This window comes from Phytophthora sojae (assembly GCF_000149755.1).
Source record: "Phytophthora sojae unplaced genomic scaffold PHYSOscaffold_1, whole genome shotgun sequence".
Taxonomy (NCBI): domain Eukaryota; phylum Oomycota; class Peronosporomycetes; order Peronosporales; family Peronosporaceae; genus Phytophthora; species Phytophthora sojae.
In genome coordinates, this window is record NW_009258115.1 from 11,517,610 (window position 1) to 11,542,194 (window position 24,585).

The 24,585-nt window shown below is 54.0% G+C and overlaps 15 protein-coding genes across 15 annotated transcripts; 10 read left to right on the plus strand and 5 right to left on the minus strand.

Annotated features, from left to right (window-relative positions):
• Nucleotides 1–513: 513 nt before the first annotated feature.
• On the plus strand, nt 514–1,534 carry PHYSODRAFT_470275 (hypothetical protein; the record flags this gene model as incomplete). Its single annotated transcript, XM_009519086.1, has 2 exons — nt 514–782; nt 874–1,534. 2 exons carry the CDS (start codon nt 514–516, stop codon nt 1,532–1,534), a joined length of 930 nt encoding a protein of 309 aa, XP_009517381.1.
• Nucleotides 1,535–2,636: 1,102 nt separating this feature from the next.
• Nucleotides 2,637–3,638, plus strand: PHYSODRAFT_344181 (hypothetical protein; the record flags this gene model as incomplete). Its single annotated transcript, XM_009519087.1, has 2 exons — nt 2,637–3,506; nt 3,578–3,638. Exons 1-2 carry the CDS (start codon nt 2,659–2,661, stop codon nt 3,636–3,638), a joined length of 909 nt encoding a protein of 302 aa, XP_009517382.1. The 5' UTR covers nt 2,637–2,658.
• A 391-nt stretch (nt 3,639–4,029) lies between these two features.
• Nucleotides 4,030–4,869, minus strand: PHYSODRAFT_474680 (hypothetical protein; the record flags this gene model as incomplete). The annotated part of the gene is made up of 1 exon (XM_009519088.1): nt 4,030–4,869. One exon carries the CDS (start codon nt 4,867–4,869, stop codon nt 4,030–4,032), a length of 840 nt encoding a protein of 279 aa, XP_009517383.1.
• A 998-nt stretch (nt 4,870–5,867) lies between these two features.
• PHYSODRAFT_413317 (hypothetical protein) lies at nt 5,868–6,860 on the plus strand (the record flags this gene model as incomplete). The annotated part of the gene is made up of 3 exons (XM_009519089.1): nt 5,868–6,152; nt 6,246–6,626; nt 6,699–6,860. Coding segments are annotated over 3 exons (828 nt in total), but the record flags the coding sequence as incomplete, so codon positions are not given.
• A 486-nt stretch (nt 6,861–7,346) lies between these two features.
• On the plus strand, nt 7,347–7,934 carry PHYSODRAFT_477813 (hypothetical protein; the record flags this gene model as incomplete). Its single annotated transcript, XM_009519090.1, has 2 exons — nt 7,347–7,391; nt 7,467–7,934. The coding sequence occupies 2 exons, from the start codon at nt 7,347–7,349 to the stop codon at nt 7,932–7,934; spliced, it is 513 nt and encodes a 170-aa protein (XP_009517385.1).
• A 667-nt stretch (nt 7,935–8,601) lies between these two features.
• PHYSODRAFT_468825 (hypothetical protein) lies at nt 8,602–9,486 on the plus strand (the record flags this gene model as incomplete). Its single annotated transcript, XM_009519091.1, has 1 exon — nt 8,602–9,486. The coding sequence occupies one exon, from the start codon at nt 8,602–8,604 to the stop codon at nt 9,484–9,486; it is 885 nt and encodes a 294-aa protein (XP_009517386.1).
• A 667-nt stretch (nt 9,487–10,153) lies between these two features.
• Nucleotides 10,154–11,404, plus strand: PHYSODRAFT_437288 (hypothetical protein; the record flags this gene model as incomplete). Its single annotated transcript, XM_009519092.1, has 1 exon — nt 10,154–11,404. A coding segment is annotated over one exon (1,251 nt), but the record flags the coding sequence as incomplete, so codon positions are not given.
• Nucleotides 11,405–12,741: 1,337 nt separating this feature from the next.
• Nucleotides 12,742–13,257, minus strand: PHYSODRAFT_471557 (hypothetical protein; the record flags this gene model as incomplete). The annotated part of the gene is made up of 1 exon (XM_009519093.1): nt 12,742–13,257. One exon carries the CDS (start codon nt 13,255–13,257, stop codon nt 12,742–12,744), a length of 516 nt encoding a protein of 171 aa, XP_009517388.1.
• A 63-nt stretch (nt 13,258–13,320) lies between these two features.
• PHYSODRAFT_310184 (hypothetical protein) lies at nt 13,321–13,779 on the minus strand (the record flags this gene model as incomplete). The annotated part of the gene is made up of 1 exon (XM_009519094.1): nt 13,321–13,779. One exon carries the CDS (start codon nt 13,777–13,779, stop codon nt 13,321–13,323), a length of 459 nt encoding a protein of 152 aa, XP_009517389.1.
• A 289-nt stretch (nt 13,780–14,068) lies between these two features.
• Nucleotides 14,069–15,658, plus strand: PHYSODRAFT_344182 (hypothetical protein; the record flags this gene model as incomplete). Its single annotated transcript, XM_009519095.1, has 3 exons — nt 14,069–14,272; nt 14,356–14,526; nt 14,601–15,658. The coding sequence occupies 3 exons, from the start codon at nt 14,069–14,071 to the stop codon at nt 15,573–15,575; spliced, it is 1,350 nt and encodes a 449-aa protein (XP_009517390.1). The 3' UTR covers nt 15,576–15,658.
• A 204-nt stretch (nt 15,659–15,862) lies between these two features.
• On the plus strand, nt 15,863–16,698 carry PHYSODRAFT_474458 (hypothetical protein; the record flags this gene model as incomplete). The annotated part of the gene is made up of 3 exons (XM_009519096.1): nt 15,863–16,099; nt 16,145–16,315; nt 16,390–16,698. Coding segments are annotated over 3 exons (717 nt in total), but the record flags the coding sequence as incomplete, so codon positions are not given.
• Nucleotides 16,699–17,589: 891 nt separating this feature from the next.
• PHYSODRAFT_258388 (hypothetical protein) lies at nt 17,590–18,678 on the minus strand (the record flags this gene model as incomplete). Its single annotated transcript, XM_009519097.1, has 1 exon — nt 17,590–18,678. The coding sequence occupies one exon, from the start codon at nt 18,676–18,678 to the stop codon at nt 17,590–17,592; it is 1,089 nt and encodes a 362-aa protein (XP_009517392.1).
• Nucleotides 18,679–20,050: 1,372 nt separating this feature from the next.
• On the plus strand, nt 20,051–20,819 carry PHYSODRAFT_353730 (hypothetical protein). The gene has a single exon (XM_009519098.1). The coding sequence runs from the start codon at nt 20,062–20,064 to the stop codon at nt 20,686–20,688; it is 627 nt and encodes a 208-aa protein (XP_009517393.1). The 5' UTR covers nt 20,051–20,061; the 3' UTR covers nt 20,689–20,819.
• Nucleotides 20,820–20,938: 119 nt separating this feature from the next.
• On the minus strand, nt 20,939–22,380 carry PHYSODRAFT_418303 (hypothetical protein; the record flags this gene model as incomplete). The annotated part of the gene is made up of 4 exons (XM_009519099.1): nt 20,939–21,404; nt 21,540–21,677; nt 21,748–21,952; nt 22,035–22,380. Coding segments are annotated over 4 exons (1,155 nt in total), but the record flags the coding sequence as incomplete, so codon positions are not given.
• A 451-nt stretch (nt 22,381–22,831) lies between these two features.
• PHYSODRAFT_553269 (hypothetical protein) lies at nt 22,832–24,556 on the plus strand (the record flags this gene model as incomplete). Its single annotated transcript, XM_009519100.1, is given in 6 exon segments — nt 22,832–23,036; nt 23,103–23,562; nt 23,790–23,918; nt 23,932–23,935; nt 24,153–24,390; nt 24,501–24,556. 6 exon segments carry the CDS (start codon nt 22,838–22,840, stop codon nt 24,554–24,556), a joined length of 1,086 nt encoding a protein of 361 aa, XP_009517395.1. The 5' UTR covers nt 22,832–22,837.
• Between the last annotated feature and the right edge of the window lie 29 nt (nt 24,557–24,585).

Below are 24,585 nucleotides of genomic sequence, written 5' to 3' on the forward strand. Positions count from 1 at the left end.
AGAGGCTAGCTGAACTCTCATTGGCTGGATTTGGGGTGTGTACAGATACTCGTTTCAGCAGGGTATTCGATGCCACGACTTCGCTATTGAGGCAAATTACTGTAGTTCTTCTGTGCGAGGTGAAATGCTGCTGTTCTTCCACCTGAAACATCACTGAACTGCACAAACATGACGAGTACAATTGAGGTGGGGTATGCGCGAATATTCATCTGCTCAACCCTAGTAGTAGTAGGCAGGCTTGTTCAAAGTAGCACGGCAGATACCACGGCAGGTACCCAGCTCGCTCGCAAGGCTACTTTCTGGTGGGTGCAGCATTTCAGTGTGATCAATCAGCCGGCATTTTACATGTATTTTTTGTACGAATGCTGGAAACCAGCCGCTGTCGAGGACCATTTTCTCTAACTGAAAAAGAACGGTTAACGTGATACATGGTTAAAAGAATTGAAATCATAACACCCGCTGTTATTTGCGCATTTCTACGGCACCGACATGCTCTAGCGGCCGAAGCGAGCGATGGCGGCGGCGTACAAGGCGAGCGAGAAGCGCTGGAAGCGCGCGACGGACGAGGATCTCCGGAACGACGAGGCGCTGGTGGACCCGCGCAACCTCAGCAAGGAGCAGCAGGCGAAAGTGCAGCGCGTAGGCTCCTGGAAGTGGGGTCCGGAGGACAAAGAGCGACCGGTATTGGCCTTTGACGATTTTGTGGCCTCGCACCGCGGGTTTTATGTCATCCCCAATGCCATCGACACCAAGACGCAGCTGCAATTCGCTCACGCCTGCCTGTACGCGACGATCATTGCGTGCACTGAGTTTTGACCGCTGCGAGTGCGGGTGCTGACCGCTAATGCTGGTCGTCATCTTTCATGGCTGCAGGACCGAGTTTACGGAGGAGCCGCATGTTACCAACATGCACCTGCAAAACCAGCAAGAGACAGACATTTGGCGCAAGGCGCGCGGGTCGCACCCGAAGGATCCTGCGGCGTCTCCGCTGCTCTCGAAGTTGTGCTGGGCGGCGTCGGGCTACCACTACGACTGGACCGCGCGGAAATACTATAGGCACAGCTTCTCCGCCGTGCCCGAGTTGCTGCAGCAGCTTGGCTCCCGCTGCGCTGCTGCGTGCGGTATGTCGCTGTCGGCCGAGGCTGTGATCGTTAACTTCTACAAGAGTAAGTCGTCCATGGGCGGCCATCTGGACGACGTCGAGTACACGATGGATCATCCGGTGGTGTCGCTCTCGCTCGGCAGTCGCTGCGTGTTCCTCATGGGTGGGCACACCAAGGACGAGCTACCGCTGGAGATCCTGCTGCGCAGTGGCGACATCGCTATTATGGGTGGAGAGTCTAGGACGTGCTACCACGGAGTCGCCCGCGTGCTGCCCACCCCGTTTGACGTGCCTAGCGACGACTTCGACGCCCTTCTGCAGAGCGAGGACGACCGGGAGGAATACGAGGCTGTGCGCACGTATTTGAGCACCCAACGCATTAACATCAACGTGCGGCAGGTGTACCCAGTGGAGCCTGCGTCCACCGATTAACTGGTGTAATAGAGACCCTTTTGCAGATGACGAAATAACGCCCAACTCATCTGGAAGCGGTGCATAGCACAGCAGAGAGTACAGTAAGCACCACCGACTCATACAATACCGCCTCCTTGAGCTGGCAACTGTAGAAGATCGCTGCAACCAAAGCCAATTTCAGCAAAGGGTTCAGCGCTTATCCCGACCGAATGGAAAACCTCCACGTTCATCGCGCTGTAGTATCGGCTGAAGTCCGGTCGCAGCGTGTGCCATGTGAGGTGGCGACTGGAAAGATGAGAGGAGACCAGTTAATTGAGCGCCGTCTGTTGATCCAGCCTCGGCTCAGCTTGACAACGTCCCCATCGGCTCAGCGCGGCACCGCACGATTGGAAGACGACTGTGGTCGCGAAATCCCTTAGCTGGAGGTCTGTATCCAACCCGGAGCATTCGCGCTTGACCACGTTGACCACGTTGAAGAGTGTAAATGGGTACATTGTGCCGCACTGCATCTCTATGCGGCGCGCCGCTGCAACGAAATCGTCACTGGGACAGCTCGCGTCTTTGAGACTGCTGGTCAATATGGCGCGGCAAGTTGTCCCCTTTGCAAACCGCAGTGTTTAATGGCACAGATGCATACCTGCCCTTCAGGCGGCAATAGGTGCCGCTGCATACCCACGCAGAGCTCAGGCCCTCTTCGCACGCCCAGCTCGTCCCATCTCAGGGGTTCGTAACCGCAGATTGACGCTCGCAAGCAAAGCCAAGCACTGCCCCGTTTGGCTGCGATCCTCTTGGGCCGCAGCCGCGGTGTCGTTGGAAAATATGACACTCATGTGTTCAGTGAGTCAGGGGCCTGTCGAGCTAAACTTAAAGCCATTTTAGCTTTTAACTCGCTTTTCGAAAAGTTATCATGATTTTCAATTCTGACGAAATATGGTGCTTATCAAGCTAAAGATCCGATACGGTGGGTCTAATAGTACCACCTTCCGTCATATTATTTTGCGTAAATTACAAAACCATCCTCCTGCGAACGAAACGGTATGGCGCGCGTCTCTTGTCGCCGCTAGGTCTCCACAAATGCATCGCCTCATAAAACCTTTTGCCCCGCACCCCGCATCCGAGAGTTCCCGCCACGACACGCGCCGATGGCCCAGCAGCCCACTCCCACGGATGAAGCCGCGCGCCTCGAGCGCCGGCGCAAGCAGTGCCGCGTGAGCCAGCGCCGCTACCGCGACAAGAAGGGCTCGACCGAGTACAACCTCAAGCTGGATGTCAACAGCCTGCGCGAGAGCGTGCAGTCGCTCAAGGGCCTGCGCGAGCTGCTGGAGACCAAGCTCTGGAGCTCCAAGCTCGCGCAGAACGCGGCCGTGCTCAAGGCCGTGGAGCAGTACAACGTTGTGTTTGAGCAGGGGCTGCACAACCCTGAGGCTGGCGGTGACAACGTGCGCAAGTGTTTCCAGATGCAGCTGGGCTTCCTCGGCGCGTTCCTGGACCCAAACGTGCAGTTCGGGGACGCGCACGGACTCCGAGACGTGCTCGAGCAGTGGCACCGCTACACGCAGTTCCACGCGTGGATCGAGACGGCGTTCGTCTCGGCGGAGGTCTTCGGCTCCGACGACTCCCCCGTCGTCGTGGCGCAGGGCACGCTCACCGTACAGATCAACCGCATGACGCTGGAGAAGATCTACCCGCGCGCTCTAGACAACGCCGAGCTCGTGTCCACGCTGCTCGATCACGTCATCGAATACCGGACGACTACCACCTTTTCGTTCAACGAGCGCGCGCAGGTTGAGCGGCTGGACTGGGACGTGGACTTCCTCGGCGGGCTCAGCAATCTACTCGGCAGCGCTATCGACGCGTCGCATGTGCTGCAAGGCGCGTTGCTCACAGAGGGCTCCAAGCTGAGCGCAAGCGTCGAGGACGACACGGCGGATGGTCGGCGGCAGCGAGGCATGGTGGATCGCGAGCTCGAGCGGGCCGGGCTGGACGACTCGTCGCGCCTGGACCCGGATTTTATCATGAGCTGATAGCGAGGCTATGGATAGGAGTCGGCGGGTTGGAGAGCCCGCACAACCTGTTACCAGTAGTAAGTATTGACGTGCTGTTCAAAACGGCGCTGGACTGAGAGCGCTTCCGAGTGCTGGAGCACAGCGCCCCAATAATATAAGTGTTAGCTCGATTCGCTTTGACGGAGGACAATGTAATTCATGCTTGGATCTTTTGCTGAACGCCATCCGCTATAAACGCGCGTCGCTTCAACCGCTTCAACGTGGGGCTGAAGCTGATGGAAGCCGGCTGAAGCCGATCCACGGTGACCATCCATGCATGCTCACGCGGCTTGAGCACGCCACACTGCTAAGCTGGGCCACCGCGAAGCTCCTTGACAGATTAGCGCAGGGCTGACCTGGCTTGCGCCTCCGGAGTGAAAACAAAATGGCCTCCATGAAGATAGAAGAATACATGGAGATGAATTTGCCTACACTGAGCTGCACCGAGCAGAAGCCAAGCTAGACTAACTACGACATGATGTAGGACAAACCGAGCCTGGTGTTGCCGTCGTCAAAGTCGACCGGCGCGACCTGGCCAAGCTTGCAGCAGTCGGAGATGAGCGCGCGCTGCATCACGCGCGACGTGGCGTAGGTGCTGCCCAGGCGCTGGTTGATCCCGGCGATGAAGTCGACGTCGAGGTCCTGGCGCTCCACTTGCGAGCGTGAGTTAAACACGTAGGTGGTGGACGTCGGGTACTCGATCTCGCGGCTCAGCAGCACCTGCACCAGCTCCTCGTTCGCGAGGATGTGCGGGAACATGTTTTCGATAGAGCCGCGGTTCAGGCGGACGGCGAGGATGCCCTTGGCCACGACGATGGGCGCGACCTCGGTGCCACAGACCTCGGACGACAGCAGACGCACGGACAGGTTGGCGTGGAACTGCGTGTACAGATGCCACTGGTCGATCACGCCCGCGACGCCCCGGGAGTCGCCGAACTCGACGTCCTTGTCCATGAAGGCCTTGACGAAGGCCACTTGCATGTCGAAGCACTTCTGCACGCGGTCGCCGCCCGCCTCGGGGTTGTGCAGCCCGTGCGCGAAGACGGTGTAGTACTGCTCCACGGCCTTGAGCACGGCCGCGTTCTGCGCGAGCTTGGAGCTCCAGAGCTTGGTCTCCAGCAGCTCGCGCATGCCCTGCAGTCGCTGCACGTGTTCGCGCAGGTTGTTGACGTCCAGCTTGAGGTTGTACTCGGCCGAGCCCTTCTTGTCCCTGTAGCGCCGCTGGCTCACGCGGCACTGGCGGCGTCGGCGCTCTCGGCGGCGCTGCGCCTCCTCCTCTGGCGTCAGCACTTCGGGCTTGTCTTGCATGTGTAGCAGCGCCTCCGCCGCGGCGTTGGGCAGGAAGGCGGTGTGCTGGTAGGTCTCCATTGTGTCTGTGGGGCAACGGTCGCGCGCGGGTTATTTCGATCGGCGGTGCCAGCCGCAAATGATGAACTCAGGGCTGGGCTGAGCGCGGCCGTAGCGAGGGAGGCAGGCACGTGGCAACGGTTGCCCAGAGGGGGCGAGGAACGGGAGCGTCGAAGCCCGGAACGGTCCGCTCGCAAAGCGCATGTAACATCCACCAGCCCTCAACTTGAGTCGCGACGTCCGCGCCTCAAAGACACGCGAGACGCTGGAAACAAAATTCACGGGCGTTGAGCCTCTCGCAATGGGATCCATCGGCCGGAATTTGCATGCGCTCGGCTCCTTTTTGCGGTGCCACGTCGATTTGCAAGCAAGCGCGACGTCCTGAGGACGTTGCTCGCCGACTCAGGATACCTCCTGCGGCCCGAAATACCGGCAGGGCGACGAGGGGAACGCCTCGTTGCTACTGTGGCATTTGCTCACAAGGTTTCCTCCCGCACTGTCACGCGACTTCACATCGAGCTCACCCCATGGGGGATTTCCTAACGAATGCCTCTGATTTTTTATTGTAGGATAAGGAAGCTTTCTCCCAACTTGGCATTCCTTGCGCTTCTCTGTCATTGCATCTATCCAATCAGGACAAGTTCTTCAATGAATTTAGCCAATCACGATCGATTCGTGTGTATCCCAACATTTTCCCAATTATTTTGGGAATTTACAGTCTTGCTAGAATAATATCCAATACAAAAGTTTAGTGTAATTGTTGCATTACTCATATTTGACCGCAAATTCCCAATACAAATCATGATTGTATCGTTGGTGGCTGTGACTCGTCTGCTTTCTCTCCTCTCCCATTTGAAAAGATGCAGCGAGCGCCGAGAGGGCTTGACATCCCGCAAGGGACAGCAGGGCAGGAGGCAGCGGCGATGAAGTGCTTCAGCGAATTCTTAGCTCTTGCTAACATGAATGAGGAGTCAATTGCTAGTATTGCGAAGTCGCTGTCTATTCCTGATGCTCTACCAAGTCAAAACTTTTACTCTTTGCTAACCGCCTTCTCCATTTTCTTGCAAACTAAGCCAAGTGCTCGAGGAGGCCGTCTTGCTAAGGCTACTGCTGTGGGCTATATGTCCCAAGTTGTGAACCTGCTCCGAGAGCGGTACCCTCTGTACTTGTCAGACAGCAAGCGAATTGCGAAAATACGCGACAAAATGGGTTCAACTATTGAGGAGCGAAATTTGCTAGCTGGCGTGCAGACTGGTGAAGCTCCAGGCTGCACGCTCGGCGACTTGCGTGTTCTGGTGCAGGAAACTGCGATTAAGGGGGTTGGCTCAGGTTATAAGAGCTTACATGACGCTGCTGTACTAACGTTAATGCGGCACACGTTTGGTCGAGCGATCGATACCTGTTTTGCTAGGAAGAGCCAGCTATCTATGGCGGCATCGGGGGAGCTCTTTCTGCATCTAGCTCGAATCAAGACTTCGGTGGTTCAAGGCATCTCAATTTACAAGGCCGCGACTCACTGGGAGCAGTGTATGCTGCACGGCCTCGGAATGCTGTTCGTCGGAGCGTCGGAGCCTTCCAGCTATGTGTTCCCGCTAGTGCCGCACGCGGCGGCATCGGATTTGCCAGGGGAGAAGACCTACAGCCAAGACGAAGCTATACTCTACTGGGAGAACCTTGAAGAGAAAGCTGAACCAAGGAACGAGCCACCAACAAAGCGCGTGAGAGGAAGGCCCAACGTGTCCAAGTATATTAACGACGTCATCACCATGGTCTGCGAGCGCCAAGCCCAGGCCTCTGCCCCGCTGCCCCCGACGCTCACCGCAGGGCTGAGCAGCCACTCCTTGCGCCGCGGCTCCGCAGCGTATGCAAACGCCTCACCGCAGCTTGCGATCCAGTGGATCTCGACCCGGGGAGCTTGGCTGCTAGACTCGCTCACGAAGGCGTTCGCGTACGTGGGTACCACGACACGCGAGGACCAGAGTGTCGGCAAAGTCCTCGCTGGATACCGAGACCCGCACCTGCCATGCGTCACGCCCACGATTGCCACCTTGAGCGAGCTTCTTCCTGCGCTCGAGTACGCCCAGCTGCTAACCCTGCGCGGCCAGCTCTTCAAGAACGTCAGCGGCTTCACTGACACCACGCTCAACGTTGACGCCTTAGTCCTGGATGCGGCGCTCGCGTCCCTGCTCATCCATCTTGACGACGTCGCGACGGCAGTCCAGCAGGAGCAGGCTGCCACAGGCTTCACATCGCATTACCTGTACCGCTTCCACGAAGCTCTGGACGCAACCAACGTAGCGCTGGGAGCTCGGCTCTCGCTGGACACGTGCATTGGTTGGGGTCGGCAGCTTCGCACGGCTTGGCAAACGGAGAACTTCGGACAGCTGGGTGAACGCAGCAATGCAAACACCACCATACTTGCCGCAGCCGTCACCCAGATGCTATCGTCCATCGCAGCAATGCAGCGCACACTTCAGAAGCTCGTCGCGGCCCACGAGAGCAAGGCCACCAGCGCTGACGGTCCTGCTCCTTGTCGCTGTGCTGGCCAGGCCCCGCAGGCGAGCACTGACACCGTCGTTGAAGCGCACTCTCTTGCTGGCTGCTTCTACAACTGGTACACACAGGAGCTGTGGCACACGGCAACCCAAAAGAAACAACAGTTTGTTCGCGCTGACCTCAAGGCAGGCGTCAACATCATGATCATAGCAGCAGGGCGAGAGGTAGACGTACCAACGGCGCCACTGCACCGGGACGGCGTCGCGTATCGGCTGTGGAAGCAGCGTGTCTGGACGCTAGCGGAAGACTTGGACAAGAAGGTCAACGCTGCGCTTGGGAGTATCGACGGTAAAGGCCGATCCAAAACCGCGGGGTCGCTACGGAAGCGCTGGAGAAAGCTGCGCGCTGACCACCGCTCTGCGTACGACGCGCTCTGCTCAGCATTTATCACCCGCAAAGCGAACGGTGGCATCGTCGACCGCTGCACACCAGCTAGTCACCAATGGAAGCAAAAAGACTTGGAGTCGTAGGATCACGCAGCTTGTATTAACTCTTAATACATTCCTATTCATACAACATGGATAATCGAATTCAAGGCGCAAATGCACACGTCATCGCCATCCCACAACTTAAGCACAGCGCATGGATTCCCGTCAGTCCCGATACAAAGTCATACACAATAGAAAAACGCTCACATACCGTCAGCGAGCGCGCACGACCTCGTGCTTGGCCGACAGCTACCAAAACCGGCAGCACAACACCCGCCCTGCCGGGTTTTGTAGCTGCTTTCGACGGGTCCTTGCGTGGGGCGCGTGGGGCGCGCCTGGGGGCACTCGGGTCTGGGGTGGTCGGCGGGGGAGGCGTGCGGCACGCTCGGAGCGCGCTGTCGTGTTGGAGATGCGGGGCGGAAAGTGTGAAGGCGGAGAAGGCTGCGCAGCCGGCCAAAAATAAAACCTTAAGGTTTTTTCTTGGCTTTGGAGCCGATAAACCAGTCCATACTTTGTTGAAGTCATTTGGAATCTCACTTATGATTGGCTCTCCTCATTGGGAGCGGCGTTTGGGACCTGGTCGATTAATGTAAGAGGCAAGTACTATATAGTACATCATCGCTGTCTCTAAGGGTGTTTAGGGGTACTCTCGTTGCTCTGGTTGGGCGGATGTTGAGCGGACGACGAGCGGACAAGACGAACATTGTCGATGCTCATTCTGGGACAAGACGACAAAGAAGGGGACGGGGACTCATACTCGTCACCTGCAGTAGCTACGCGGAACAACCGGGCGCCCAATAAAGCTGTCGCTGCGACAGACGCAGTCACACTGGCGTCAATGACTCCTCTGCTCTCCAGCATCGATCGCATCAACGCTGCTCTGGAAGCTGCAGTGGCACAGCCTCCACCGCCGACCGGTACATTGCGTGTGTGCCACGCAACGGAAGATGAATGGAACGCGTTTGCTGACAGCGAGGGACAACTAATTCGACCCAATTTTCTTGAATGGTTTGCTGACACGGGAGAAATCCATATCATCGAGTTTGCGAGCACTCCACACGAGAGATATACCCGGCAATTCGAACGACGTACTTCATTTGCCAAGCCAAATATCAGTCGATGGCTCAATGCCGATGGTGCCGCCGTGAATTCCCAGGGGCGACGATGGTGCCCAGACCTCAGTTATGGGCCGCGCCGAACAACACCGCGCTCTGTGCTTCCACGAGGCGTTCCAGTCTTTGACGACTTTCGGACAATCAAAGTTGAAGTTGGAGTCTCTCAGCAGTGGGGCATGGCACAAGGACAACTCGACCACAAGGCGATATCGATATGGGCTGTGATGCCAGGAGTTGAGTACGTGCTGTGTGTGAAGTTCGATCCCGACTTTGCGAATGCCGAATACAAGTTGTACGATGCTCGCGTCAATCCACTCGTGCAGCTGGCTCCACTCCCAATCATCGCTCCAAGAACGGTGATCCAGTTGGACGGACGTCGAATCCTTGGTATTCCGCCAGGGATGGCGCTCCCGGTAGGATTTCCTGCAACTCTGTTGGTGGATTTGTACTCTCCATTGGTCTGGGCAATGCGTCAATAGACGTCCAGCAATCTCTTGCGCAGCAACTACCGAGTCAGAAATAATAATCTGTGATTGCACCATTTAAAGAAAAAAGACAAGAACACATTGTGATCTTGAATGAGCGAAAATACGGAGGTTCAATTTGAACTTCAAATGGTGGCCACCTCGATTCTCGTTATCAGAGGCGACGATATCAGTTATGGAACACATCAGATGTTATGAATTCAGATAAAGGACGGCCAAGTGTCCATGTCCAGCTCCAAAAAAATTCCATTTGTACTTTTACACTATTTTTTACTACCCCCCTCCTACCCCCCCTTTCTTTATAATATTTTCTATAAGAATACAGAAAAAAGCTGGACACCTGGACACTAATAACATACATTGATCTAGAACTGATATAGTCGCTTCTGATCAAAAGAAAGATGGCCACCAAAGCTGGACACACGTGGCCACTCACCTGGACAGCAACTTAATGCTCGACATCTCAGCGCAACCAGACGATGCAACACCCCCTGTTTTCAACCAAGGATACAAAAAAATACACACCTGGACACACGATAATGTGACTCGCGGCGGGATTCCCGCACGACGACATCATAAAAAAATTATGATCTTAAGCGAAGAATATATAGAATATAAAAAACATAACCTTAGTAATATAACAAGTAATATAGCAACAACGATGTGCAACTTCATCAGAGCCAACGGAGAACAGTGCAAGCTTGCTCGCAACAAAGATCGATGCGGGAAACATCAGATTATTGCGGATGAACAAAATAATCTTGAGATCAGTATAGTAGAAGAAATGTCGCCACGAGTAAGTACTCCAGCTAATACCGAAGTTGTTGATACGCCAGCGCCATCGGAGATCAAGCCCGCCGAGGTCTCGAACGTCAAAGCAAGCAAAGTTCCAGAATTGGATGAGTCGATTGTCGAACCGGTGATCGCGGAAGGCGTGGTATATGAGGAGGATCAAAGTTCGGATTTGGAAATAAATAATTCGACTCAATTATGGGAAGAATGTTACTTAAATATTGATTTTGCTAATGAAATTGTTACGTTTTCTGAATTAGTCGATGCTTGGTGCTCCGATGCAACTGATATCGACTATGTTCGCCTCAAATCACCAGACCTCACGTTAGTCACCAAAGGTTACCCGACACGATTAGTACTATTAGACCGCAAAGGAGAGCCAGTCAAAGGACGTAAGCGTTTTTACTTCAGATCGGATCAAGACAAAGAAACCTTCGTGAGTCTGTATGAAAAGCTCAATCTAGTTGATTATTGTTTGCAAAATGCCCTTTATGACTGTCGTCTATACAAACTATGCTGTATGATGAAGCGATCGTGGTTCAGTGATAATAACAATACTTGGAACTTGGCTGGTATGCTATATCGCAAGCAACACGTCGATCTTCGGTTGATGCGGAAGACGTATCTGTGCAGTCTGAAGACAATGACGGATCGCTTTGATGAAACTGCGGCGTTGAAAGTATTCAATGATTGGGAAACATCCAAATATCATCCGAAGCTATCTGAGTCTCAAATCAAATCCATTGCTGGTGGAACTGATCCAGAAGGATACAAGCAATGGAAAGCAGAGTATGAGCCAAAGGAACTCAAAGAAAAGAAAGGCAAAGACGAAGACAAAACAAAACAAGATGACTTGACTGTTCCTTATTATCCTAAGTTTAATATCTACTACGAAAAGGGAGAATTGCCGCCAATCTTCGATTGTAAGAACGCAGAGACATATCTTGATGTTATCAGTCTGAAGAAAGAAGTCATCACAATGGAAAGACTCTACAAGTTTATCAAAAACAACATTGCTTACATTTTGCAAGGGGGGAATGGATACTACTTGACTAAGAATCGAGATGCTTTCGGAGATATCGATTACATAGTTATCCCCCGTATCAATCAATTCGATATGTGGTTCGATATTAACAATGCGATTGAATTAGATGATAATGGACTTATTGAGACTGATAACACAGAATTTGACACCGATAGCATCATTACGTTGTCGCTGTCGGAAGTAATTCTCCATTATAGAGATGATATCACGTTTGGTAAAGTTGATTTTATGCCGTACAACGCAAAAACAGGATCCTGCGACACTCAATTGAACACGTTTGATTGGAACTCCAATGAAGTATTTAACAAATTCAACGGATTCGTTCATACCTACGATCCTAACTTTATTGTCGATCAATCAAAGTTTAAACTCTTTGAAGATCATATCAAACACATTTGGTGTGGAGGTCGTGATGATTTGACTAATCACATCATGAAGTTATTTGCTTGGTATGTTCAACGTCCGTATGAAAAGTCAGGAGCTTGTGTCGTTCTTGAGGGGGAGGAAGGTTGCGGTAAGAATATTGCGTTTGAGATTCTGAAAAATCATGTCATCGGGACTCGCTACTGTCTCGAGACGCCAAAGATGAAAATTTTGACTGGTCGCTTCAACTCGGCACGCGAGCATAAGATATTGACCGTTTTGAACGAAGCAGCCAATGTTAAGCAATCCTCACATGAAGACCAAGACGAACTTAAAGACTGTATTACCGAGCCGACTTGTATGATTGAGAAAAAAGGCATCGACCCTTATCGAGTCAAGGACTGTAATAATCTCTTTATTGCATCCAACAATTCGTACAGCGTGAAAGCGTCAAAACAAATGCGTCGATTTCTCTATTTGCTGTGTAGAAGTGATCGTCTCGGCGATAAAGCATACTTCAAGGCGATGATTGACGAGTTTGATAATACTGATAGTGGTATTCATTTGTATCATTATCTTATGAATATGGACTTAAATGGATTCCATCCTCAGAACGACGCGCCAATGACCAAAGAAAAGTCTGATATGCAGAAGTCGGCTATTGAGAAGCCTGTTCAATGGTTTATCGAATGTGTGACCAATGGGACCAGCAACAGCATTTTCCAGGAAAGCCAGCATAAGGAAACGCCTGATACGTTAGAATTTGTATCGATTGATGACATGCTATCAAAATTCACTAAATGGATGATTGAAGAGGCCAAGGATGCATCGTTATACACGCGAGATCGATTCGCAAAGACGATATCTAAAGCCCTAGGGCCTAACTACAAGAAACAAGTCCATAAAGTCCGTCAAAGAGGCTATGATCTATCGGTTAATGGTCTCAAACAAACGATTATCAAATACACTCGCCGGACTGATTTGTTTGATGATGATGAGTAATCACTGATCACTTGTGCAAAAAAAATTAATCTGCTAGACATTGATTGCTACTGAGCTTCCATCCATCTAATATGCTTTTGAGATTTGAAGTGATATGTTCTGCCTCTATATTGGTAATGACCACCGCATTCACAGGTAATCTTCGCGACAAGTCTCTCCTTGTTGAGTTCATTGTATGTCTTGTTTCTCTCATTAAGCACTTCTTTGTTGGCTTCCCAGTATTTCTTTGTATTTACTTTTTGCTTTTGCTTTTTCAGCAGCCCAAATGGAGGTACCTTATTCACACAAGTTTTCTTGAATTTGTTGATCCATAACGTTTCGTAGGCGCGCAGCTGATTTCTATCAGCAACCTCATACTGCTTGATCAACATAATCTTAAACTCATACGGACCATACTTTCGGAAGTATGGATAAATTGCAATTTCACCGGATGGTTTCCCGTTATCCCAACGCTTAAAATTAGACCGATGCCCACTCATACGATGCTTGAGTTGATTAAACGTGCTACCAACGTAGCAAATGTCGCTTTGACTACAAACGATTTTATAAACTGAACCGATCATGACTGACTATTGTTATACTTATATTTTATAGCATTTATATTTCAAGATCAAACATAACTAAAGTTATCCAAGTCGAAAACTTCCACCTTTCATACGACGACGAGTCATAGGAGGTGCCATCCCTACTCCACTGACTGATTTGACTAGACCACGCAATGGCGTAGCTTCGGGTCCGGCCGCGGTTGCAATGCCATCCAGAAGTCCGCTTGTGATTGGCTTCCAATTATCTTTAAGAAAGCTACCAATTCCTTTCGCAGCAGATTTGATACCATTCCACAAGCTTCCCCAGAAACCAGAGCCACTAAGTCCTGATTGATGTGTTCGTAGAACTTCCCCGTGAGACATATGTAATGTTGTCCCTTTGCCCGCTTCGTATGCCTTTACCAACTTCTTGTAGTTTTCAGGATGGAAATAATGTGTGTGGCCTCTGTTCAATTGAGAATGACTCAAGCGAACGGGTTTGCCATGTAGGACTTTAACAGCCTGCGCGTGGCTCAAATCGACAGCAAATTCCTTGTACATCTAAATTGAATATCGGTGCTACTTATATACAGAGCGAGAGACAAAAATGTCGAAGGTTGTACGCGACTTCACATCGAGCTCACCCCATGCGGGATTTCCTAACGAATGCCTCTGATTTTTTATTGTAAGAGGCAAGTACATACATGTAGCGAGCCGCTCGTCTCCACGTTGCAGTCTCAATTTGCTGGCCGCCACTTCAACATCAAAAGCTCACTATTTTAGTCCATCCGGACCAAAATTAGAGTCTTGAAGGCATAACTGGACCAAAAGACAAGACAAGACGAGCGCGATGGAGGCGGAGGTTGACGACGCCGCTTGTCGAGCCGAGATCCCGCCCATGCTGTCGCAGGAGGAGCGAGACGCGTTGGCGTACACGCCGCGATGTCAGCAGCGGTGGGGCGAGCGGCCGGACGAAGGCGCCGCGCCGCCGCCCACGGCGGAAGACATCGAGGAGTTCCTCAAGGAGTTCGCGTGGCTCAAGGAGACGGAGCTGGTCCGTTGGCATGCAGCTATAGTGGAACGCAGTGAAATGCGATCACTCTAACCACCGGCTCGACGGTTTGCAATGGTTTGCAGGCGCTGCAGTGCCTTTTTGAGGGCGAGTTCGACGTGCCCAAGGCCGTGGGATTACTTCATGCTGCTCGTCGACAACGGTACAAAGCGCGACGCGATCGGGACGAGCGGCTGCCGTCCGAAGAGTTTAAAGATGCCGTTGCAGCGCACGGCAAGAAGTTCCACCTCGTAAAGGTGCGCTCGAAGTTGCATTAGACCCTACTGAGGTCTAGAAACGTCATGCTGATACTTGTTTCTGCTTTGAGCAGAAGGCACTGGGGGAAAAGGTGATAACCCGCGAGGTCGTGAGCAAATATTACCTGTGGAAGCGCACGCCGGAGTTCAGAGAGTGGCGACTACGCCAGACGGTGAAGAAGACCAAGAAGAAAAAGAAGGAGGCCGAGCTGCTGCGTCAATGGGGCGACGAATCGGATGAAGACTCGGAGACGAAGGCCTTTTTGGGCTACCACCACGAGCGCTGTGAGCTGTGTGCGACGGGAGGGAAGTTGCTCTGCTGCGATGGCTGTGCTCGTGCCTACCACTTCAGCTGCGTCCAGCCGCCGATCACTAAAATACCCCGCCAAGATGAAGACTGGTTTTGCGCGCACTGTCAGAAGGCGTTTGGTGGTCCAACGCCGAAGTTGGTGCCGAACGAGTACGGTTATGCTACCGCTCCACTCCTTGGTGTCGCGCGCTCGTTGAGTGAGGCGATCACGGACGTCAGCAGCTACGAGGACGAAGACGAAGACGATGAGGACGACAACTCGGATGATGAGGGAGACGACGACGAAGGTGGTGCTGGATCGGAATCAAACGACGAGTTGGCGAGCGAGCACAGTAGTAACACGTCAGATCGCCCCAGCACGGAAGAGTTGAGCTCGAACGCCGGATATTCTGGAAGCCATACAGACAACGAGTCGGATAGTACCGGTATCAAAGCTCCGTCATCTTCACCTGGAGCTCGAAGCAGTGGGCTGGCAAAACAATCAAGTTCTGCAGAGGGAGGATCGCCAGCGCAACAGCAGCAGCAGGTCAGAGAAGAAATCAAGCCCACTGGGCCGTCGAGTGACTCATCTCACGCTCACGCGGCAACGAGCAGGTCCGTGGCGCATTCTGTCAAGTCGTCTCCAGCTGGCGTAAAGACACTTCCGCCCGTGCAGCCGGAGAGGCCGGGCTCGGGCAGGAAGCGTCAGCGGAAGATGCAGGCACCGCGTCGTATCCCGCCATCCCGATTCGACAGCTGAATCCTGGCATCAAGTGTTTTTGTTGTCCCTTCTCGTTTTATTTTTATTTTTCGTTTGCCGTAATTCATGGAGACTTCACTAGCACATTGTTATGCTGCATCACATCCTTCTGGATAGAGGTGCTCAACCAGGTGGAGGCGTTGACAATATTTTAGGCATCGGGATCATCGATCGTCGAGCAAGTCTATTTTTTTGAAACAGTTTTCAGAGATGCGACAGAAAATTCATTTCTGAACAACCCGGGGATAAGAACCAAATCAGTGGGTGAGACCGTCAGCAATTGAAGAATGACCGTGTCCGAGCGGGACGACGCCGACCGTCGAGCGGAGATCCCGGCGCTGCTCTCCGCGGCCGAGCAGCAGCACAGCAGGCAGCTCTACGCGCCTCAGTGTCGCCAGCGCGGGGGCTGGCGCGACGGCGAACGCCCGCAACTCTCCGGTGTCCAGATCGTGGAATTCGTTCAAACGTATGCGTGGCCCAAAGAGACGGAGATGGTGAGTTTGTGCTACTCAATGAACGAGAATGTTGTTGCATTGTTGTGTTGCTTACTATTGCTTTGTATGCATTAGGCGCTGCAATCCCTGTTCGAAGCGGACTATGATGTGCCTACAGCGGTGGAGATTATTCACGAAGCTCGTCGCGAGAAACTGAGACTAAAACGAGAAGAGGCGGAACGGATTCACAAATTCACATTTGAGAAGGCCATGGATAGACATGGCAAAAAGTTCCATCTCGTCAAGGTAAATTGACCAAGGTACTGGCACATGGCAGTAAAAGAAGTGATGGCTAAACTTTTTTTTTCACTTATGACCAGAGAAGACTTGGTCGGCAGGTGACAACCCGCGAGTTGGTGAGCAAGTTTTACTTGTGGAAGAAGACGCCCGAGTACGAGCAATGGCACGAACGCCAGCGGGAGAAGAAGAGAGCGAGGGAAGCCAAGCGGATGGCTCGAATGCGACCCGCTGCAGACCAGCACAGAGAGTATTGCGAAATGTGCTTGAAGGGCGGCAAGTTGCTGTGCTGTGATGGCTGCGAGCGAGCGTATCACCTTAACTGCGTACGGCCATCTCTGTTAGACGTCCCCGAGGGTGACTGGTTCTGCCCGTACTGTCGGGATGCATCTTCGCAGCTACCGTCAGTCAAAGCTGTCAGTGTACCAGGTACGAGTACGTCCACCCCAGCTTCGAAACCGAAGACGAAGGCAAATGGCTGCAGCCTGAAGGGGGGCAGTGGGCTGTTGACGATCAGTCCCATTCACGATGTGGCGGACAAGGTGAAAGCTACATCCCTGGTGACGAAGAAAAACTCGGAGCCGAGCAACCCAACAGTTACCCACGAGCTTGGCGTCATATCAAGGAATTTGAGCGAAGCAAAGATGAGCACGAACGATGCCGTCAGTGACATCACGACGGAGTCCGAGTCGGATGGTGGCGTGGCAAAAGTATTCCAGTCACTGTCTCCGAGCCGCATCGTCACGACCCCAACAAGGAAGCGAAAGCAAAAGTACGCGAAAGTCGAAGCTGGAGTTCGCCGTTCAAACTATACCTCGCCGTCGCGCTCACTTGAATATCTGAGCAGCCCATTACAAGCTGTCCGCCGGGAGGTGCGGCCATTACAGCTGGAGTCCGTGTCCTCTAAAAGGAAGCGCAAGCGTCGAACTGACATTAATCACCCCGCCACACATTCTTACGCGATGAGTGTCTGATGCCGTGCACGCAGACAAAATTCGAGATTTCGATTGGGGAATTGTGGACTACAACAATGCTGCACCACGATGTCATACTTCGCGATTCCAACGGAAGAATGGTTTGAAGTGAGCTCTCGTATCGACGGCAAGTGTGCAGCGGTGCTGCATGATTGATTCTGTGGATAGATAGATATGACTTCAGGGAGCTACAACCAAAGATTATTTGTAGTGTTGTCAAATTTTAAACATTGGGGATTATGGAACATAAACAACAGCGCTACATCAGAGCTTCACGCTGGTACTTCACGCATTCGCGCCAACATGGAATTAACGACGACGCTGGCGATTGAAACCTCCACCAAATCCATTACCACCTCCCATCGGTGCGCCGCCTCCAAAACCTGCGCCAGCTTGACCCCCGGCAGCACCGGCAAACGCGTTTGGGCCGAAGTTCCCCATTGCACCTTGACCGCCGATCCCGCCGAATGCGCTTCCGCCTTGCGCTCCGCTGAAGCCCATCTGCTGCCCGCCCATAGCATTTCCATTGAGTCCGCCGGCATTCATACCAGCTCCGCCGAGCATCCCGCCACCGAGACCGCCCATCGGGTTCCCAGCGCCAAATCCACCAGCAAGACCGCCGCCCATGCGATTGCCAGCACCGAAGCCGCCGCCAAGACCGCTCATAGGACCGCCAGCGCCGAAGCCGCCCATCGGATTGCCAGCACCGAAGCCGCCGCCAAGACCGCTCATAGGACCGCCAGCGCCGGAGCCGCCCATCGGATTGCCACCGAAGGTGCCAGTGCCCCCAGGAAACCCGCCCGCATTGGCACCGGCCGCACCAAGTCCACCAAGTCCAGCACCGAGAGCGTTGTTGGCGCCACCTGCGATGCCTGCTGGCGGCGACAATGCGCCCGGTTGTTGAGCTGCAGGCACAGTCGCACCGGCAAAGCTAGTCGGTGCCGGTGTGGCTCTCGCCCTGCCGGGTACCGTGGCAGCAGGGGTTGCTGCGGGGCGTCCGCGTGTAGTTGTTGGAGCGGGCGTGGCAGGTGCAGCACCCGGTGCATTGGGGGATCCGGGAGCACCAGGGGCGCCAGGGGCCCCAGGGGCGCCGGGTGCTCCAGGCGCAACCACAGCAGTGTTGGAGCTGGCCACCACCGTCGACGGAACACTGACCGGGACAGGGATGTACTGCGGCACTTCCACGGGGACAGGAATGGCGATCTTCTTGACTTTCTTCACGTGGTGGTGGTGATGGTCGTGGTGGTTCCAGTCTTCATTGTCTTCGGTCGTTGCAGGAGTATCAGCGCTCTCTCGTAGACCACGAAGCGCTGGCGTATTCGGTGATCGTTGAGCTTCATCCGTGACAGCCAGAACGCTGAGTGCTAGGAAGGCAGCAATGGTGGCGCCACTCTTCATGGTTACAGACTGGAATGTAAGAGGAATGGGAGGAGGCTTGCTTGGTCGCTTGGAAATTGGGGAATGAGCCGTAGGTAGTGAGTGCTGCGTTCGGGATCTACTGTCTGAGGCGCGTTACGACATCGACAAATTGCAATCCAAGTCACTCGGCTGATGCATGAGAGGGAGAGGTTGACCTGCTCATTTCGTGATGGAGAAATACGAGTGCGTGACCACATCGCACTCGAGTGATGCTTCGCATGGTTAAGGAAGGTCATTTTGGACTACATCTACATTGTGCTTTCGCAGAATCGATTCTTGAAGCTTGAATTCCACAGCAAAATATGCAATACTTACTCCTGCCGTTGGTCGAAGACGCTTCGTGTCTGTACGGAGCTCCAGGTATTCCCGGGGCCTAGGTTCGCTTGGGTTAATAAGTGGCTGAGTATTGATCAAGCCAAGCCGCATCCTGAATCCCACGATGACGAAGAAGAAAAAGCGCGAACTCAAATGACTTGGAGCTTTTAGCACATGAGCGCACCACGAACATGAGCACTCCACGAATTTTAATAAAAAATCGCACTACTGTAGTCGAAGTTCCGATATAAGCGGCTCTCGAAGGTCGACCACAACGGTTTGGATCGAAAGGAGAGTATCGCAATTCAGGTACTTCAGTACACTACTTCTATTGCTGCATTTACTCGAAATATAAATACTTCGAACCTCGCAGTAGTTTACTTGCAAGAGTGAGTGCTTTGTGCTGCGTTCAAGACCGGCGACGAAGTGTTCTGCCAATTCGGCAGATCTTTAAACCGGTCACCAAATAATGAGAGGCAGCTTCGAATACATGTATTGTTCAGAAGATGAATAGGCAGCTGCAAGAACATGCCTACGAGCAACTTTTGTCGAGAACTTCATTGTGAGCTGTCAAGATTCGACCAAAAGCTCCGAGTGGTTTTAGTTCGCGCCTTTGTGGCAACCAAGACACGCCTCGAAATGAATTATTGTCAGCAGCACGGGCTTAGTGCAAATGATCCCCGCTCGGGTTTGCATCCAACTCGAAGCGAAATACACGTGTGTGAGATGTAGCGATCGTAATGCTGCTTGAAAATATCTCGCTGCCAGACATCAAGGACCTTATTCTCGGTCCAGCGCAACCACTTCAACGACCGCCACTCACGAGATTGCGTCAGCGCAGCACGCTTTCTTCCCAGTCGCTTACGTCAGCCCGACCTGATTGGCGAAAAAGATTTTAATTCATCCAATCCCCGATCCAAGAAAACCCTTCTTCCTTTCTACCAATCACAGCAGCGAGAACGACGGCCCGAACTGAATGGCTTGGAGCGCGCTTGCTGTCCCTCCCCCAGCGCTCATTGTGCTATTTGCCAAACCAAGAAGTCAAACATGGGTCGCCGTCCTGCTAAGTGTTACCGTTTCCAGAACAAGAAGCCGTTCATTAAGTCGCGCTTCTGCCGTGGTGTGCCCGACCCGAAGATCCGCATCTACGATGTCGGCAACAAGAAGGCCTCGGTCGACGCCTTCCCGTTCGTGGCCCACCTGGTGTCCGACGAGAAGGAGCAGCTGTCCTCGGAGGCCCTCGAGGCTGCCCGTATTGCCGCTAACCGTTACCTGACCAAGTACTGCGGCAAGGACAACTTCCACATGCGCATCCGTTGCCACCCGTTCCAGGTGCTGCGTATCAACAAGATGCTTTCGTGCGCCGGTGCCGATAGACTGCAGACGGGTATGCGTCACGCCTACGGTAAGCCCTCGGGTGTCGCCGCCCGCGTGGCCATCGGCCAGCCCATTATCTCGGTGCGCTCCAAGGACTCGTTCGGCCCCTCGGTCGTGGAGGCCCTGCGTCGTGCCAAGTTCAAATTCCCCGGCCGCCAGAAAGTGCTGGGCTCCAAGAAGTGGGGCTTCACCAAGTACGAGCGTGAGGTGTACGCCGAGATGCGCGCCAACGGCTCGCTCGGCCTGGACGGCAACCACGAGAAGTACCAGCCCAACCACGGCCCCCTCAAGCTGTAAGCAGGTCGCGCAGTATGGATGGATGGTGCCTTGCTTTTCGGCCTGCAGCGGGTCGAGTGGTTTTAGGCTGCTAACGCTATAAATTACGACTTTGTTTGGTGCAAATGTGCAAGCAACACAATGTTTCGTGCAATTCGTGCCCAATGTTTGGTACTGTTGATCTATTGCCGTGTGCTAACCATTCGGCCGACGACAGCTAACTATCTTCACAAGGTTCATGGCATTCTGTTATGGCTTAAGGCTCGGACGACTCGGTCGGGATCTCCTCGAAGCCTACGGGCTGGCCGATGTCTGCGTGAGTCAGCGCCATCGCCTTGAAGATGGTGCCCATCTGCTCGGGCTCCACGAGACGCTCGTAGGACGAGAACAGCTCCTGCTGAACCTGCTCCGACTCGGTGTTCTGCAGCAGCATGGCCAGTCGGTGCTCGATGCCCATGTTCTTGAGGAATGTGCCCTGGCCCACCGGTCCAGAGCTCTTGACCTTGGGCTCGGCAGTGGCGAACCGCCGCAGCGTGGCGAAGTCCACGTCAATACTCAAGTCCACGTCGCCAGGCTCGCGCAGCACGCTCACGAACTCGTGGTTCTTGATGCCGCGCAGGCTGATCTCCGACGGGTGGTCGTAGCCGTAGTCCACGATCAGCGCGCCGCCGCCCGACTGGGAGATGCGCTTGGCCATGTCCTGCACCAGCGCGATACTGACCGGAGAGATCTCGATCCTGTCTCCAACTTGAGCCTGCGCCGTGCGCACGGGGGTGCCAGCCACGTCCGCAACGTCCAGACGCTGGACCACCGTGTCCTGCATCTTCTTGAGGTCTTCAACGCCCGAGATATGCGTCTCGGCCACGTGAGACAGAGCCGTCGACGGGTCGAAGAGCTTCTCGCGGCCGATGTACACGCGCGTTGCAGGCGTCGGACCAGGCGACAGCACGAAGCGGAAGTGGTCGCCGCCGTCCTCGTAGTCAATGTCCACAAGGCGCTCACACCAACCACTGCAGATCAACACGACAAAAGGTCAGCTAAAAGCACCAGCTCCCTCGGCAACTAACGAGCAGCTCTTACCGGTCCGTGTACTCGAACTGATGCACCGGCAGCGCGTCGAAGAGCTCCTGGGCGATCATGAGACTCGGGCCATGCGGCACATTCGCAAAGTCTGCGTGCCAGCGCACGGTGGGGCCGTTGTCCGGCAGCCGCATCGTGTTCTCCGGCGCAGTCTTGTCCTCGATCGGCTCGCACTTGAGCGTCTCCTGCTGAATCTTCTGCATCGCTGGCAGGACGCAATGCAAGTAGATAAACATCATCAGCCACTTCATCGCCTCCAGACATACACTGTAGTACAGCGGCCTTACCTGGACTGATGTCGACCATGTGGATCTCGATGGCCTCGTAGAAGGGCGGGAAGGACTTGGACGCGCGCAGGAAGTCGCTCATGAGCGAGCCGCGACCCGGGCCCATTTCCACGATCTTGATGTGCGCGGGCATGCCCATCTGCTGCCACGTCGCCACGCACCAGACCGCGATGAGCTCGCCGAACATCTGGCTGATCTCGGGCGCCGTGGTGAAGTCTCCCTGGCTGCCGAACACGTCCTTCTTCATGTAGTAGCCGTGGTCCGGGTGGCTCAGCGCGCGCGTCATGAACTCGGCCACGGTCAGCGGGCCCTTCACCTCAATCATGGAGCGCAGCACGTGCACCAGCGAGTTCTCCTTCGTCTTGTCCTGCGGAAGGTCCACGGGCGCGTTGCCCTGTAGCGCGCCGCCCGGCTGCTTGAGCGCCGAGCGGTCCACCTGCACGGACAGGAACTTGGCCTTGTCCTCGGGCTTCTGCTGCTGCCACTTCTTCGCCTGCTCGGCCACCTTCGAGTCGCTGGAGCTGGAGAAGCCAGAGACCAACGCGGACGCGCGCGCGTGGCGAGGACCTGCACGCGCAGCCGCCGCAGCCCAGCGACGAGTTGATACGCTCCACATCTTCGCTAACGTTAATGAGCGGCTGGCAATCAGTGCATTTGCCTATATGTTACTAATTTCGGATACTCTCGAATTTAAGGTACACGCACCGAAATCAACGCATACTCTTTGCGAATCAAAACTCAAAGCGTCACATCCTCTACCGTGGTTGGGAGCCGCTACCGGTACCTTCGTAACCATGGAGCGGATGCGGGAGCTGGAGCTGTCGCTGCCGTTCCTGGTGCTGTTCCTGCTGCTGGTCTGCGTCTGCGTCGTGCTGCTGTGTCACGGTCTGGACCCGCTGCGCATGCTGCGCTCGTCCTTCAAGGCGCCGCAGCGGCCGCGCATCTCCCTCTCGGGCTCGGACGGCGAGCGCGAGGCGCTGCTGGCCGTAGACCGCAAGGCCCGTGCGTGCAGTGCAACTATTATAGTAATAATGATATCATTTTACTAATAATTGTTACTGTGGACAGGGGTGCGCTACACGGGCAAGGTGCCGCTGTACACGGACACGATCGCGGAGCTGGCGGCGTGCGAGACCCCGCGCGAGACCGAGGCGTTCATCAAGCTCATCAACGTGCACCGCCTGCTCAACTCGAAGGTCAAGGCGCAGCACTTCGCGCACTTTTGCAGCACGCGGCTGGAGCTGCCGGTGCTCAGCGTCTCGACGCTGGCCACGATCATCCTGTCCCTGCAGAAGTACGCGGCGGAGCCCGATGTCGTCACGTGCATCCGCGACTGCTTCTGCGTCAAGCGGAACATGGCGTGTCTGCAGCTCAAAAACAAGGTGGACGCCAAGTTCCCCATGTTCGACTTGATCTACCATCGGATCCGCTCGGACTTGGAGCGGGAGGCCATTCTGAAACACTTCGAGGCGGAAGCTGCAGCACTGCGAGCGTCGTCCAAGTTCTTTGCGCCGATCAAGCTCTTATGGTGAGGCTAGCTGTCATTGTTTATTATTATTATTATTGTTATTATTATTATTGAGGCTGACGGGTGCTTGTTTTGTTTGCGCGCAGTGATATTGACGACACGATGCTGGCCGCTCTCTTCGACACGCGCTATCCGGAGCTCACGGTGTATCCTGGAGTTCACCAGTTCGCTCAGGAATTGCTTCGTCGCTCGGCTACAATCGCTGCGGACAGTGCGGACACACATAGCGGATATGAGCATGAGGACAGCGATGAAGACGAGGATCTGGAATCTGCGAAAACTAGCGGGTCGAAGAAATCCAAGGAAGTGCAGCGTGTGGCCTTCCTCACTGCGAGACCCGAGTTTTTGCGCAAGCGGTCCTTGCAGGAGCTTCGTGCTTGCGGCTTCCAGCATTTCACACGTAAGTCACGGCTAGGTATTGATGTTTGAGCACGCGTACTGACTGCTTGCTTCATGCTACAGTTTTGATGGGACGCTTCGCTAATATGTGGGGCTCGCAGCGAATTGCGTCGGGAAAACTTCGGGTGAGTGCCTACCTCCACCAACTTACTTATGAATACGGGACAAACTAATCGTTTTTGTTTCTACAGAACTTCGTGCGGTTTAAGCGCGTATTCGCTGAACACCGATTCGTCTTTGTGGGGGACAATGGCCAAGGAGACATCGACCTGGGCAAGGAGCTGTTGAAGAATCCGCACCTGTACTCTGTGTCGGCGGTTCTCATCCACGACATTATTCGCAACCACGCCACTGGGAAGCTGAACCAGCATTCATATCGTGGGAAAGAGTGCAACCAGAGCGGCATCCACTCTTTCCGCACGTACATCGGTGCGAGCTTCCACTTGTACATGTTGGGCCTCCTGCCGCTGTCTTCTGTCGTTCGAGTTGTGGAAAAGACCGCGCTGGCTTACGCGGCTATCGTGTTCGACACGCGCGAGCAGAAGCAGAACCTTGCGCAAGAGATTCTCGCGGATGTGGCCGCTGTGGTAAATGAATTACCTGACCAGCAGGCTATGGCGCTCG